We start from the raw sequence: 13,582 nt of genomic DNA on the forward strand, positions 1-13,582 counted from the left end.
CCAGGTGTAAAGAATGAGGGCGAGATAGAAAACACAACACATATCAGACTAAATGGACATGAGGAGCTTTAGCCCTGACTCACATATCGTACAGAGGATAGTGGCCTGTGTCGACAGTAAACAATATAATGTCGCCGAGCTGGAGACATGTTGTCGGGTTTAGAACTCCAGTAACTCCTCTCATGTCTTCCTTCGTATCTCTCTTGTTTACCCTTGTCCTGCTGGAATTCATTTCTCCTCCTCTGGTGTCCTCCTGCAGAAAGTCCTCCTCTAAATGTCAAATATATGAGACCTTCAATAATCCAGTGATTATTCGTAAGTTTGCATTGATTCATACATTCCTTATTGTTTTGTGTTTTAATGATGAGACAATGTGACAAACCGGCCGAGCTGCTGGGGTCCCGCTGAGTGCTGACAGGAAACAGTCGCTGAACTTCCTCTGGGAGGCCACTCAGGAGGCCGAGGAATCCTGCGTCTGCAGAGCGACAGAACAAACAGAGAGGATGACAAAGAAATCAATGGCAGGATAAAAAGCCATTGAGTGTGTGACAGTGTGTGTGTATGTGTGTGCACGTCTGAATGTGCGTCTCTCCACCTGTCGTCAGAACAATGTAGACAGGACGCAGGGAGTCGAGACGGCTGCTGCACTGCAGAGTCCCCTGGGAGTCCCACTGTTTGAAAGCTGTCTCCAGAATGCTGCCTGAGACGGCCGACACCTGCACGCGCACAATAACAGTGTTTACCATATATAGGTCACTGCTACACACTTTCAATGCTGCTGCAATACAAACAACACTGTGTTCAGGTTTAAGCTGCTTTGTCTGCATTGTGCAGGTAGCTCACATAATTCATTATGTTTATACTGAGACAGTTTCACTGGGAATAATCAACACTTTATTGTGAATGTGCCATTCCTCCTTCCTTCCTTCCTTCCCTCCTTCCTTTTCTTCCTCCCTTCCTCCCTTCCTTCCTTCCTTCTCTCCCTACTTCCTACTTTCGGTCCTTGGTCCTTTTCATTCATTCCTTCCTTTTTCCTTACTTCCTTCCCTCCTCCCTTCCTTCCTTCTTCCTCTATTCCTTAATTTCTTCTTTGCTTCCTCTGTTTCTTATTTCTTTCTCATTTCTTATTTTTGCTGCATTTTTTGTTCCTTTGGTTTCCTCATCTTGCTTCTATTTTATCTTCCTGCAGTGATTTCTTTCTGTCTTTGACTCTTCCTTCCATTCTTTATTGAAGGACCCTTTTTTGGTTCAAAATACCATTATATAAAGGCATTTTTCTTTTCTGTTTCTTTCCTTTTGTGACTAAATGTTGGTTATGTGGTGTTATATATGTGGTGATGTACACCTTGCTGTCATAGCTCCACACCAGCTCCATTTCTCCGCTGGACTGGCAACAGAGCTGCAGCTCAGTGGCCGGCCTGCTCCTGCACAGGCCACCGCACGCAGCTCGTCCTGGAGGCTCTCTGCAAATACACAGACCCAATTCTCCATCGTAGCCCTGGTAGTCCTCTGCAGACGGACACACCTGCAGTAAGTGAGTAAACAGTAACTAACCCGTGCAAAGCAAATATCAGCAAAATGCTTTATTAGTCAACTCTGATTACTTTTTGAAACCTGGCAAATATATTTTTTCTTTGCTTGGACCAGATATATATGAAACTGGCAGTATTATCAGCAGTTCCTCAGTTTGAGTGTGAAACTGGGTGAAAGGTTTTTGAACCAAAGGCTACTACGCAGAACAGTGACAAAAATAAACAGTGCATCAGCAACAGTGAAGGCCTTGCTATCCTGTCCCAAGAGGCAGTTTATGGTCAATATTAGGTGGAACTAATACAACCTGGAATTATAAATTATTGTCAGGTTCTTGTTGAAAAGGTCAAGGACATGTAGAGTGTGCTCATTTTCCCCTTTTTGTATATTTACCAGGTTTTCTTTTTCGTTTGTTTGTTCATTTTTTAGCAGTAACTTGGTGGGAGGATACAATATGCTGGGTCAGGGAAGAATCCAGGACTTTTTTTTGTACTTTATTTACCATTACAGGGTAGGGCATTTGTTTTACATTTTCCTTTATTCCTCATTGAATGATTAATGAATCTTGATGGAAAAAATATCAGACTATCTAGTCTTGAAGTTGCATGTTGCAGCTGACACCCCTCACCTTCCCGTTCCAAACATGAAAAAGAACCTGTGGTAGCTTCAGTTGTCATAAAAACTCAAAAGGTGTTTAGTTTGTCCAGTGTGGACTGATACAAAAAACATGGCGGCCTCTGTAGAGAGGACCCCCTCAGTGTTATTATAACGTATTTAAATATAAAGGGCCTGTTCTGGGTTGAAGAAAACTACAATTCATACAATTTAGATGAAACGAACTAGTGAAAACATCATGAGGATTATTCTACATTAAATTTCTGACAATAGATCACCTAAATCTTACACACTGGACTTTTAAGGGACTGATATTTATGAGTGTGCAAAATTTCTTGCTTCTTGAATTTTAAGGGACTGTTGGGCCAAGGCGGAGGTCTGAGCTCTTGTCTTGTGAGAAACACAATTCAGTTTACAATCTAATCAGCTTCTAATTCAATCGGGATGAGTTTCTGGTCAGGTGTCGATCAGTGTCATTGACCTTTGCTCTACTTTTCATGTGCACTATGTTGTGTGTAAGTCTGTGTGTGACCTGATTGCGTAAAGCTTAACCTGCTGTCTGCAATGAAGTGACCACTGATGTCTGTTCAGGCAGTCTCCATACTGCGTGCGTGTTTTTCCGTCTCTGCAGACATCGTACAGTTTGTGTACACACCCTCCTCCATTGTTAGTAGGCTGGTAGCCAATGGTACATTGACATTGTCCATCACTGGTCTGCAGAGAAAGGCAGCAGGGTTCAGATACTGTTGGGTAACGATATGTACGGGTCACAGTCGTTATCTGTCATTCATTCACCTACTCTTCAAACCACATCTTATTCCTTCCTTCCTTCATTCATTCATTTATTCATTCACTCATTCGTCTTTCTAATCATTGCTTTTTCATTCACTTCCTTTATTGATTCTCTCATGTGTTTTCCTTCCTGCCTCTCTTTCATCACTTATTCCTTTGACATTCGTTCTCACACCAACACTCATGCAACAAAATCTCACTCTCCCCATGATGAGCTGATGAGTGGAGGACTCAGAGCTCACTCATGCTTCAGCAGAGTAGAAAATGATACACTGCTGCGAGGTAACTTAACCTCGAGCTCTTTCAGCTTGTGGCTACAGATTGTTCCATCTAAAGTTACTGATAGTGAAGACTCAGGACTCAAAGGCGACACGCAAAATAACAATCATGGGTTTGAAAATGCCGAGTTATTCTTTGGGTTTATAGATTAAACCAGGTGTCCACAGGACAAAGAAGGAAGTGGGTCAATGGTTGTGCTGATATAAAAGCACGTTCACATAAACACACCACAGGGAACACACTGTACATGTTGCACTGGGTTACTATCATGTGAAGACACTGTCACCTGAAAACTCTGTCCCTCCCCCGGGCAGATGCAGGTGTCCTGTCCAGAGAGAGGCTGCTGAGCCACAGGACCACACAGCAGGGAGGTGGACAACCCTGGTCTAGGACAGTAGTGGTGAGGGGGACACTGCAGACAGCTGTCTAGAGACACAGCATCAGCAGTCAGCCCGTAGGTTCCCTTAGGACAGGGGAGTGGTGTGGAGTTCTCCGCTGGGCAGTAGAAACCTAACAGAAACAATAATGGCGGCATCCTGATGGTGGTGACACATCCCATCTCCCCATCACTTCCCCTTCCTGTCCATCTAACATTTACTCCAATCACCAACTTTTTACTTCATTTCATTTTACACGCTGCACAGAGAAGATGCTTCTCGCCCGGTACAAAGGCTGCCATCTTACGCATGTGGAACAAAAAGAAAGAAAGAAAAGAAAAGAAAAATATCACGGATTTGGAGCCAGAGTTTACGCAGTAGAGAGCTGTCAATCATGACATTTCACCCCATATTTATGGTTTCGAATAAGTCATTCAAACCAAACTTACAAGAAAAATGAACATCTAAACATAGTTCAGTGTTATAAGACTACTACTCAATTCAATTTCCCCTTTTATTTATTCAATATTGTCTTTAGCTTTTAAAACCTGCACAGTATTTGATTGTCTTTTTTTGACTCACCAGTCAATTCTGAAGCATATAAATACATATAAAAATGTACTGATTCATTTCAAAAGGCTTCCCTCAAACATTTACAGTATGAGTCAGTAGCTGGTGGAGTGTAATTTTTTAGTATCACCTCTATGGGTTAAATCTACACCATATTGAAAGCAGGGGAATATATGCAGACCATTTTTGTCATTATATATATATGAAATATTATAGTCTACCTGGCTTGCAGGGCCTCTCCTGGTTATGTTGACTGAAGTTGTTTCCATGAGCCAGAGTTTGCAGCACAGAAGCAAACATCCACCACCAACACCTGAAACTGTTGCATCTGCAAGTCCTTTGCATTATTATGTTGTCCACCTGCTGAAGTACAGGGCAGGTGAGTGAGACACAGAGCTCTATGTCAAATTGAAGGAGAAATCATATCATCCAGGATCTTTAAACAGCCTCTTTGTTTTGGCCATAGCCAGGAAAGTATGGAGATGCTGAATCTAATTGAGTACCTTGATAAACCTTCTCCAGTCCTGCTGTAGTTGTGCACACATAACCTGATGTGCCTGTTGGTAGACTCTAAGAAGCAGGCTTGTTAGTCTGCACAACTTTCAATGGAGCGCTGAATGATTTATGAGTCCTGTGAGGTAAGGTGACAGTGACAGTGAGTGGGACTGGTCACTGGTGGAGAGCAGCAGTGAAAGCAGAGAGTATGGTCGCCTGGTGCTGCCGGATCACATTGCAGCATTTGTTCTTCTCAATTCTACCATGAAACTGATTAATGATTTGGCTTTCAAGTGTACATCAACACAGCTTTGCTTGAGAGGAGACTATCAGGACTGTGTGCGTCACACACAGAGACTGACTCAGATATCTGCTCTGATATAGTCCCTGTGTTTATGTGAGGCATACCTGCAACTTTCCAATCCACTTGTGAACGAACCAGTTTGATGAACACATACTGAATACTGTTGTGCATTTGTGTTTACTTATTGATTCTAGCTTGCAATCCGGCAGAAAGCAAAATAAAATACTGCCGGGGATTGAGGGGCCCACAACCTGTGAGCTGCTCTGACTCATAAAAACCTATTTAAAAGTATTTATATATTATTATAAAGATAAAAGTATTAGCTTTAGCTCCACATTGAAATGAAACAGGGGAGCTAGTTCTATTCTCATAAGATGTCAAATGTTATGAGCCATCCAGTCATGCCCATTAAGAGTTAAACTTATATCTTCTTCAGTGTTTATCACAGTCTTCTGTGAGCACACACAGTATGTTATTGTATGTGAACTGTTCAACGGTCAAGCGTTAACCATCTCTGTCTTTATGTAATAATAATAATAATAATAATAATAATAATAACTTTATTTGTATAGCACTTATGTAAACAAGGTTACAAAGTGCTTCACAAAAAACAATCCATGGCAAAAATATGTATAGTAACCAATGACTCACTCACTCAACACTGTTATTGTATTGAAATGAATGTTGGACTTTGGATAACTGGAATAACCTACATATTTCTTCATGGCAGCCATGAACTATGATCCTGCATTGACGACTGGCACCTTACCTAATCAGAGAGTTCAACTTTCACACATATCCATGTCATTGGTTGGAGTAAAAAAACGTCCACATTTACAAATGTAAAACAGCATTATTAGATTATTAATAACAATTATAATTAATTATATAAGAAGAAGATTGGAATTGGGTAGCTGTCGTATAACCAGCTATGGAATAATTACATGAAAAAATGCAGCTTAAGTTTTCATGTAAATTGTTATTCTTTGTTTTTTTTCAAGGAAAAAAAAGTTTAAAAGTTTAGTATAATCAACAATTTTTGACCATGGCTGGTTTGACCTGTTCTGCTCTGACAGCACAAACACTGTGTAAACTGTTGATTTCCAAGCATCCAAAACAAGCAATGATAATCAAAACTCGATGAGATGATCCAAAACTGAATACGTACTCCTCATCTTGCAATAAAAAGCCACAACAGTGACCAGGTGACCCAATTATAAAAAAATCATATAATTGTGGTGCCTGGAAAAGTGGGGCTTTGATGGTTAAAGGGCAGAAATCCAAATACCAAATGTCTTATGCACATTGTGAGCGTACATACGTAGACAGTATTCTCTTCTAATTGCAGCATTTTTTTACTGTTGCTCTATGACACTGGTTATCATGGTACTTTCTCCCTTTGAAACTTTATCTCAAAAAATTGCTGTTAGGTTTTACAAGTGTTCAGCAGTGTGTGTGTGTGTGTGTGTGTGTGTGTGTGTGTGTGTGTGTGTGTGTGTGTGTGTGTGTGTGTGTGTGTGTTGTGTCCTGTCATCAGTGTGACCCTCCACGTGTTGACTGTTGACACAGGCAGAGTTTGGGCAGCCGCTCTGATAACAAGGACCTTTATAAGTCAGACGAAAGGAGACTTCTCCCTGCAGATCTCTGATCGTCAGGTGACGACCAGACACTCGTTCACATATTGATCTTCTCGTCTGAGGCTGAGAAGGGACTTTTCAGTATTCAGTAGCTTGTTTGTTCTAGTGTGAAAATTCTTGTGTATTTCTCTCCATAGAAATATAAAAATGCATCGAAAAGCTGTGATCTTCACCCTGTCATTCTTGACAATTTCAGGTATATATTAGTCATCAAATGTTATTTCCTATGCTTTACTTTGAAGTGATTTAAAAACTCGTATTGTTTGTGTATAGCGTACCCACTGCACCGTGACACCAGGGAAGCAACCTTGACTGATTCGAAATCAAACCAGGCTCATGACAAGACAAACCTCACAAAGGATGTGGAGTAAGTTGATCAAATGTACCGTTTCAAAATCTGAAATGACTGTGTTCATTTTCTAGACATGTTTCCTTTTGTCTTTACAAAGTAATCTCTACAAAAGTCACCTGGACAGCAGCAGCCTTTACAACCAGGAGGATGACCACAACACAAACCCTATGGCAGAGGAGATGCAGCGCAAACTCATCATGGAGTCAGAGCGTCTGCGTACTCGTCTGCGCCAAGAGTTGGCCGAGCTGCAGGAGAGGTTGTCCCCATCTCCAGCCCACCTCAGCTCCCCCCTGGCCAGCATGAGGGAGCTCCTGGCTCCTCTCACCCAGCAGCTCCACAGCTCCATCAGTAGCAACACCGAAGAGCTGTGCGGCCAGCTGAGCCTCTACTTGCAGGACCTGGATACAGCAGATGCCCAGACAGAGGCCAGCAGTGCGGATCGCCATCAGGAAGCCTTCCACTTGATGACACAAGCCCTGGACCGCAGCAGTTCTAAGCTGGCCAATGTCATCACTGACCTCCATAGTAAAACTGCTGAGGTGATTGGACGTTTCACAGAGATCACTGCTAACGAGGAGGACGCAGCCAGGTCAGACGTCTGGCAGGTGTTGAGCTCCAGGTTGGGACAGGAAGCGAGTTCACTGAGGGTGGAGACACAGATCATGGTGGGTGCTCTTAAAGAAGAGCTCGCTGCTCTGCTGGAAACCTCAGAACCTTCTAGAGCTGAAGTGACAGCCAGTGTGGAGCGGTTCTGCCAGAAGGCTGCCTCGGTGAGCCAAGTGTTTCAGATCCAGATGGAGAAGTTGTTTCAGGAGCTGGAGGAGCAGAGATCCTCCAGCCTGTCTCCCTCCTCTTCCTCCTCCTCCTCCTCCTCATCCACGCACCCTGCTGGCTCTCTGCAGGAGGACTTCTCTGTTAAACTCTCGGCTCTGATCCACGACATTGTGCACTCTGTTGTGACAGACCCCTGAGCATTATTATTTAAATATTAGTTAACATGGTCCATTTCAAATGATTCTTGTACATGATTTTTGTTTTCGTTTGTCACTGTACCAGCCAAGTAAGTAGCATGTAAATATTTATGAATGTATGGATGTGATTGATGTATATGTTTCATTCTGGATGTGAAGGAGTGTGTCAGTTTGTGTTTACTGTACCAAGTGAGAAGATGCTGTGTGTGGAGTGTAAAGTTATTGCTGATACAAATTACCTATTGTTATTTTTTAAATTAAACAATCAACCACTGAGTGTAAAATGAACTGAATGTAACCTTTATTTCAAAATTTTACAAATAATATATTCAATAATCAATTTTGCATGTAAGCAACGCAGTCAAAATCCTGTCCAAGATTCCCAATGACATTTATACAGTTGAAGAAAAAAACAGTTTGCAAACTCAAAGAAATTATCAAATCTATACTGTTATAAAATATAAAAATAACTGCTCTTTAGTTCCGTCCATTGTAAAGTTTAAGGTTTTTACACATAGTTCAGGCTTAACTCTTCCTTCATTATCAGTAAACAGCTATTGAATGCAGATGCAGTGAGTATAAAAAGAAACCTGAGTATTAAATTGTTATATTCATCTGACAATGACATGTGGTTATTAGTTAAAAATCACAATCAGCGCATTATGAGGTTTGAGGTGACAAGGCAAAGACAATTTGCTGGTCAATCTGTCAATCGAAGGCACATAATCCTCCCGCCCAGTAAAATTTCTTCAGGACAAACCAGCCGCCCAGAACCAGCAGAGCAGCAGCCGCTGAGCCAAACACCACCCCGACCACCAGGCCCGTCACGTCCACGTCATCTTTCTCTGATGCCATGTCATTACCTGACGCAGACAGGGAGGGTTAATGGAAAGTAAACCAAATATTTCAATATGGATGTATGATGGGAATCAAGCGTACTCACTGTAGGCCGCTGCATATGGCCTGCCTTTGGAGGGGGAAGATGAGAGTCATGGAAAAGGGTTATATCTGTGCTATTGTTCAATAATCCTAGAATATTTTTAAATAAAATATAATATATATATATATATAAACAGCTCATACCTTCTGGAGCAGTGTAAAGAGGTCCGACTGAAACAGTGGCCGATTCGCTGCTTTCTTTTCCAAAAGGAGTCACAGATCTTTTTCCTCTGTTGTTGCAGGCCTGAAAAACAATAAGTTATGTCTATGTCACATAGTTTAAAACTGTACATTTTAAGTTTTAAGTAATCCATCCATCCAATATCTATACCGTTCATCCTTTGAGGGTTGCGGGAGCTAGAGCCAGTCCCAGCTGACATTGGACGAGCGGTGGGGTACACTTTGGACAGGTCGCCAGCATATGGCAGGTAATTGGCCTGTATTTATTTTATTGCACATTTCTAGTCTTGATAATCACTCAAAGCGCTTCATAGTACAGTTTTGCCATTAAACCATTCACACACATTCTATGTGCATGACTTTCTGTATCACACATCACAGCAGAGCCATCAGGGGCAATTTTGGGTTTAGAGTCTTGCCCAGGGACACCTCAGCCAGGCATTAAACCACTGTTATTCCGGTTATTGGATGACCCGTTCTACCTTCTGAGCCAAAGCCACTGGGTCAACATGCAGAGACAAACAATCATTTACACTCAGTTTTGAGTTTCCAGTTAAACCAAACACAATCAGCATGTGTTTGGGCTGTGAGAGAGAGCAAGAGCATCTGGAGAACAGATGCACACACACACACAAACAGGGAGAACATGCCAGGATTTGAACATGGACCCTTCAACTCTCAAAATGTAAGTATTTTTTTTAAATAGTGTTCTTGATTCAACTTACAGACACCAGCGTTTGACATTTGCTGGGCTCACAGAGTCTCAGTATGCAGTGCAGATAGATGCTGGACTTTGCCTGGTCCCGGTGCTGTACGAAGCGGAAGGCCTCAAAGTTGAACCTGGCAACCTTGGAAAGACCATTGTCTGTCACGGACGTCCTCTGGTCCACTGAACAGCTGGTGGAGAGCAGATTTACTCCGTTTATATTTCAAAACAACCATTCGAAAGCCGTATTTGTGCTGATGGTGTGTGCTTCTGTACCCGACGAAGAAGTTGTGCTGCTCGCTGTGCGACATGTTGTAAGCAGTGGGAGTACTGAAGCAGTGATCCAGCAGGACATGGAAACTGAAAACAGGACAGTGAGCCAATGATGTACTTTTTGACACAAGAATACACTGTGCTCACTTTGACATCAATATTTGTTTTCTGATAAACTTGTTTACCAGCAGCATCCCCTCATCCAACTGGACTTCACTTACTTTCCTGTGAGGTTAACGGCCTTCACCTCCACATAGATCCTGGTTCGCAGTTGGAGTCCTACTGAAGGCATCACTAACGGGTGGATGTAGTCTGAGTCCTGGAGAATTAAGTTGTACAGTGAAACAAAAGAAGACCCACAGCTCTTGAATGCATTTAAATAAGTTGAAACCAGCTTGTATACTTACATTAAAAACAGCCATTTCTAGTGCATCAATGAAAGTTCCATTGTTATCGTTGGTCGCCACCGAGACAGAGGAGCTAGAAATTCACGGAAAAGGTCAAAATGTAATTTAAAATCTACTTGTCTAAACAATCGCACAAAGTACTTGTTCCTATAATTACTCACGCCACAATCTGTGTGTTGTTCATGAGGTACTCCAGTGGGTAGCTGCAGGAGAAATGATAGTAGAGGTCTGTGGCGTAACTGATCAGCCCCTGGTCGGATCTGGGTGTGTCAATGAAGCCTGTGATGATAACTGCCTGGATGTTTTGGAAGCTGGCGAAGGGGCCGTTGGGGTCCGGGGTCTTGTCCACAATCTGATCGAGACGAAAAAAGACACAAGTATCACATGGGTTTCTTATATATCATCCCTGTCAACATAATTCAGCATCTTCCTGACCTGCAGAGAATGGCGACAGGAGTTATCCAGACTGTGGTTGACAGGGAGATGGTAACGGATGACTGGGGGGGCCACGCTGGTGTCGACAGAGCCCATACACTCTGTGTTGTTGTGGGCCCCATTCAGAGCCAGGTTTGTGGTATTGAAGCCTGCCCACTGAGCTGTGCACAGGTTGATCTCCAGGGTTATCATGTTGGTTCCACAGTCGACCACCAAGTCTGAGCTGTCTGTGAAAGAGACAGAGAAACCCAAACCCTATGGTGAATATGGGTTAGGGTTGCAATTAGGGTTAGGGTTGCATCGAGGGTTAGGGTTAGGGTTAGGGATGAATACCCATTGGAGATGAAGATATTCTTCAATAACTTTCTTTCTGAACATCATAGAGACTTGGAAGTTGGTTCTATCTCCACTAATGTGACTATGCCCGATCCATTGGGACCATCCCCTTCGGAAATTGTGAAACCACCAAATCTAAAAAAAAAGTACAAGATATTTTTGAATAACTTTTTTTCAAGTCATAGAGACTTGGGCATTTCAGGATTAAAGTGTAGAACTGCTTTCAGAAAAATGAATCCTCCTGTTGCTGCAATGAAGTGAGATTTAAAACATTTAAAACGCAGGAAAAAGTTACTAAAATTACTTACTTCTGGGGAGTTTTCTCTACGTTTCTGTTTTGATAACTTTATGTTATGTGTAAGTGATTGTGAAATAAATTAAGAGCCCCCCTCAAAATGGTGGTATATCCTTATAGATACATTTGAAAAATTTGTGCAGGATGCTTACATACAAGAAAATGATCAGACACAATGAAAAGCATAGTGAACCCACCTGGTGTCCTTTCATACTCAGAGGAGCAGTTGTAGAGACAGAGAGCAGGATGCAGGAGTACAACCACCAGGGGGAGACGAAGATAAAGGGCCATGCTGATTGAAATTAGTCCTGTATTCATATGGAGAAAAAAATAACGACATCAACAATAAAAAACAATGACATTACACTTATATATAATTAATATGTAAATGTGCCAAAATGCTGGTGATGATTGAAAAAAAGATGATTTGGTTAAATGTATGATTTTATGAGAGCCTGTCAGTATCAAATTATGTTATAAGTTTTTGTTTAGTTGATCTTTCAATTTTGCACAAATTCATAAAATAATGTGATTTAAAATCAGTGCATCATTTTAAACAGAGACCTGAAGAGCCACCTGAGGAGTGTCTTACCTTGCTGGTACCTGAGCAGCTGTTTGTCACAGATGTAGTCATGCAATGTGACTTATATACTTAGACAACCTCCAGACACATAAAACCATAGAGGTGGGACTCTCAAGTCTTCCCTGTAGCTAAATATAGACACACACACACAATTACTCACTTCTCCATTAGACAGCAGCAGCTCATGGCAGGGTTCAATGTCAAATCTTCACCTCCTCAATGTGTCAGTGGGCTTTGACACAGGCCTTAAAGGTAACTAATAACTGCAGTCTCACATTTCCTTTATTTAAGATCATTAAAGATGGTTGAGGCAAATGAGCATCAAACTTCATATTTATTGGTGATTAAACATGTTGCACATTGATGTCAGACACTGTCTTTTCTCATTAATGTTCTAAATATTGTCATACCTTGTACAGAATGTTAGGCCCTGAGGCAAATTAAGTGAATATGGGCTATACATAAAATATTTGATTTTTACTTGATTTAAAGTAAAAGTCCTTAAGCTCGAGTAAAATGTGAGTAAAACAATCAGAGAAAGAGAATTGATGGAAAACGTGCAGAATAAAAAACTGTTTATATGTTAATTCTGATGACACTGTATAACCAACCTTTTATTAATAGCCAAGACACTGTGATGCAGACAAAATTAATTACAAATCATCTTTCAGAACTAAAACCTTACAAACTTTTCAGTCTAATAAGAGATGTGTATTTGTGCGTGTTGCACTGAATAGTGGAGTCATGTCTCGAGGATGATCCATCTTGAATAGATGAAAGGTGATCGTGTTTGCCATAAGCTATGAAGCACTCAGCCAACCAGGGGAAACCTTTGTTAATTTCCCTTGCATGACAAACATCTCCTCTACTGTCTCTGTACAGTTGCATCGCAGGTAGTCTACATAGCTAAAGGCCACAACTGTTACCACTCAACTGAGAAGCCCCCATTGTCCCTCAGAGCTGCAGAAAGAAAAGGAGCATCAGTGTTGTTCTCAAAGTGCCTGTGGTGAGAGAGGACATTTGTCACACTATCCCTGAATAAGATCTCTTCAATCCTCACATGCATCTGAGGAGTTAAGCCTGTTAAATCCTGTTTGGAAACATGCTGGCTGCCTTTTGTTTAGCTCTCTAATCACAGCCATTTTGTTTTCCGGTAATCCTTTTTCTCTGCAGGGACAGAGATAATTGCAAGTTATGTAAGAGTGGCTGGATATGATGTTCATATGTCCACCGGGTGATGGATCAGAATGAATATCAAATAACCCTTAAAGGTTCAGTGTGTAGAATTTAGTGATATCAAGTGTTGAAATTGCATGTTGCAGCTGAACACCCCTCACCTCACCCTCTCCTTCCAAACATGAAAAAGAACCTTTTGTAGCCTTCATTTGTCATAAAAACTCAAAAGGTGTTTTGTTTGTCCAGTCTAGACGACTGTAAAAAACATAGCGGCCTCCGTAGAGAGGACCCCCTCGATGTAAATATGAAGTATTTAAATATAAAGGGTCT

At 41.6% G+C, this 13,582-nt stretch overlaps 2 protein-coding genes across 3 annotated transcripts; one reads left to right on the forward strand and one right to left on the reverse strand.

Moving 5' to 3' along the window:
* Window positions 1-6,596: 6,596 nt before the first annotated feature.
* On the forward strand, window positions 6,597-8,210 carry LOC109630006 (apolipoprotein A-IV). The gene is made up of 3 exons (XM_020088005.2): window positions 6,597-6,795; window positions 6,873-6,966; window positions 7,049-8,210. The coding sequence occupies exons 1-3, from the start codon at window positions 6,747-6,749 to the stop codon at window positions 7,920-7,922; spliced, it is 1,017 nt and encodes a 338-aa protein (XP_019943564.2). The 5' UTR covers window positions 6,597-6,746; the 3' UTR covers window positions 7,923-8,210.
* LOC109630087 (zona pellucida-like domain-containing protein 1) lies at window positions 8,200-12,104 on the reverse strand. Of its 2 annotated transcripts, XM_020088097.2 has the most exons (11): window positions 12,086-12,104; window positions 11,691-11,801; window positions 10,863-11,089; window positions 10,589-10,779; window positions 10,428-10,500; window positions 10,242-10,339; window positions 10,024-10,107; window positions 9,767-9,938; window positions 9,006-9,105; window positions 8,866-8,889; window positions 8,200-8,785 (listed from the first exon to the last, which is right to left on the reverse strand). In XM_020088097.2, exons 2-11 carry the CDS (start codon window positions 11,782-11,784, stop codon window positions 8,631-8,633), a joined length of 1,218 nt encoding a protein of 405 aa, XP_019943656.2. In that variant the 5' UTR covers window positions 11,785-11,801; window positions 12,086-12,104; the 3' UTR covers window positions 8,200-8,630. The 2 variants fall into 2 exon arrangements, with proteins under 2 accessions (XP_019943656.2, XP_069391014.1); XM_069534913.1 differs by lacking the exon at window positions 12,086-12,104 and having other exon boundaries at window positions 10,863-11,117; window positions 11,691-11,793.
* Between the last annotated feature and the right edge of the window lie 1,478 nt (window positions 12,105-13,582).

This window comes from Paralichthys olivaceus, chromosome 11, assembly GCF_024713975.1.
Source record: "Paralichthys olivaceus isolate ysfri-2021 chromosome 11, ASM2471397v2, whole genome shotgun sequence".
Classification (NCBI taxonomy): Eukaryota; Metazoa; Chordata; class Actinopteri; order Pleuronectiformes; family Paralichthyidae; genus Paralichthys; species Paralichthys olivaceus.

Excerpts from the sequence above, each read along its gene's own strand:
- LOC109630006 (XM_020088005.2), top strand. The coding sequence starts at position 6,747 with ATGCATCGAAAAGCTGTGATCTTCACCCTGTCATTCTTGACAATTTCA. Across the intron at positions 6,796-6,872 it reads GTCATTCTTGACAATTTCAG|CGTACCCACTGCACCGTGAC; the intron begins GTATATATTAGT and ends GTTTGTGTATAG. Across the intron at positions 6,967-7,048 it reads AACCTCACAAAGGATGTGGA|TAATCTCTACAAAAGTCACC; the intron begins GTAAGTTGATCA and ends GTCTTTACAAAG.
- LOC109630087 (XM_020088097.2), bottom strand. The coding sequence starts at position 11,784 with ATGGCCCTTTATCTTCGTCTCCCCCTGGTGGTTGTACTCCTGCATCCT. Across the intron at positions 11,090-11,690 it reads TGAGTATGAAAGGACACCAG|ACAGCTCAGACTTGGTGGTC; the intron begins GTGGGTTCACTA and ends TCTCTTTCACAG. Across the intron at positions 9,106-9,766 it reads AATGTCAAACGCTGGTGTCT|GCCTGCAACAACAGAGGAAA; the intron begins GTAAGTTGAATC and ends ATTGTTTTTCAG.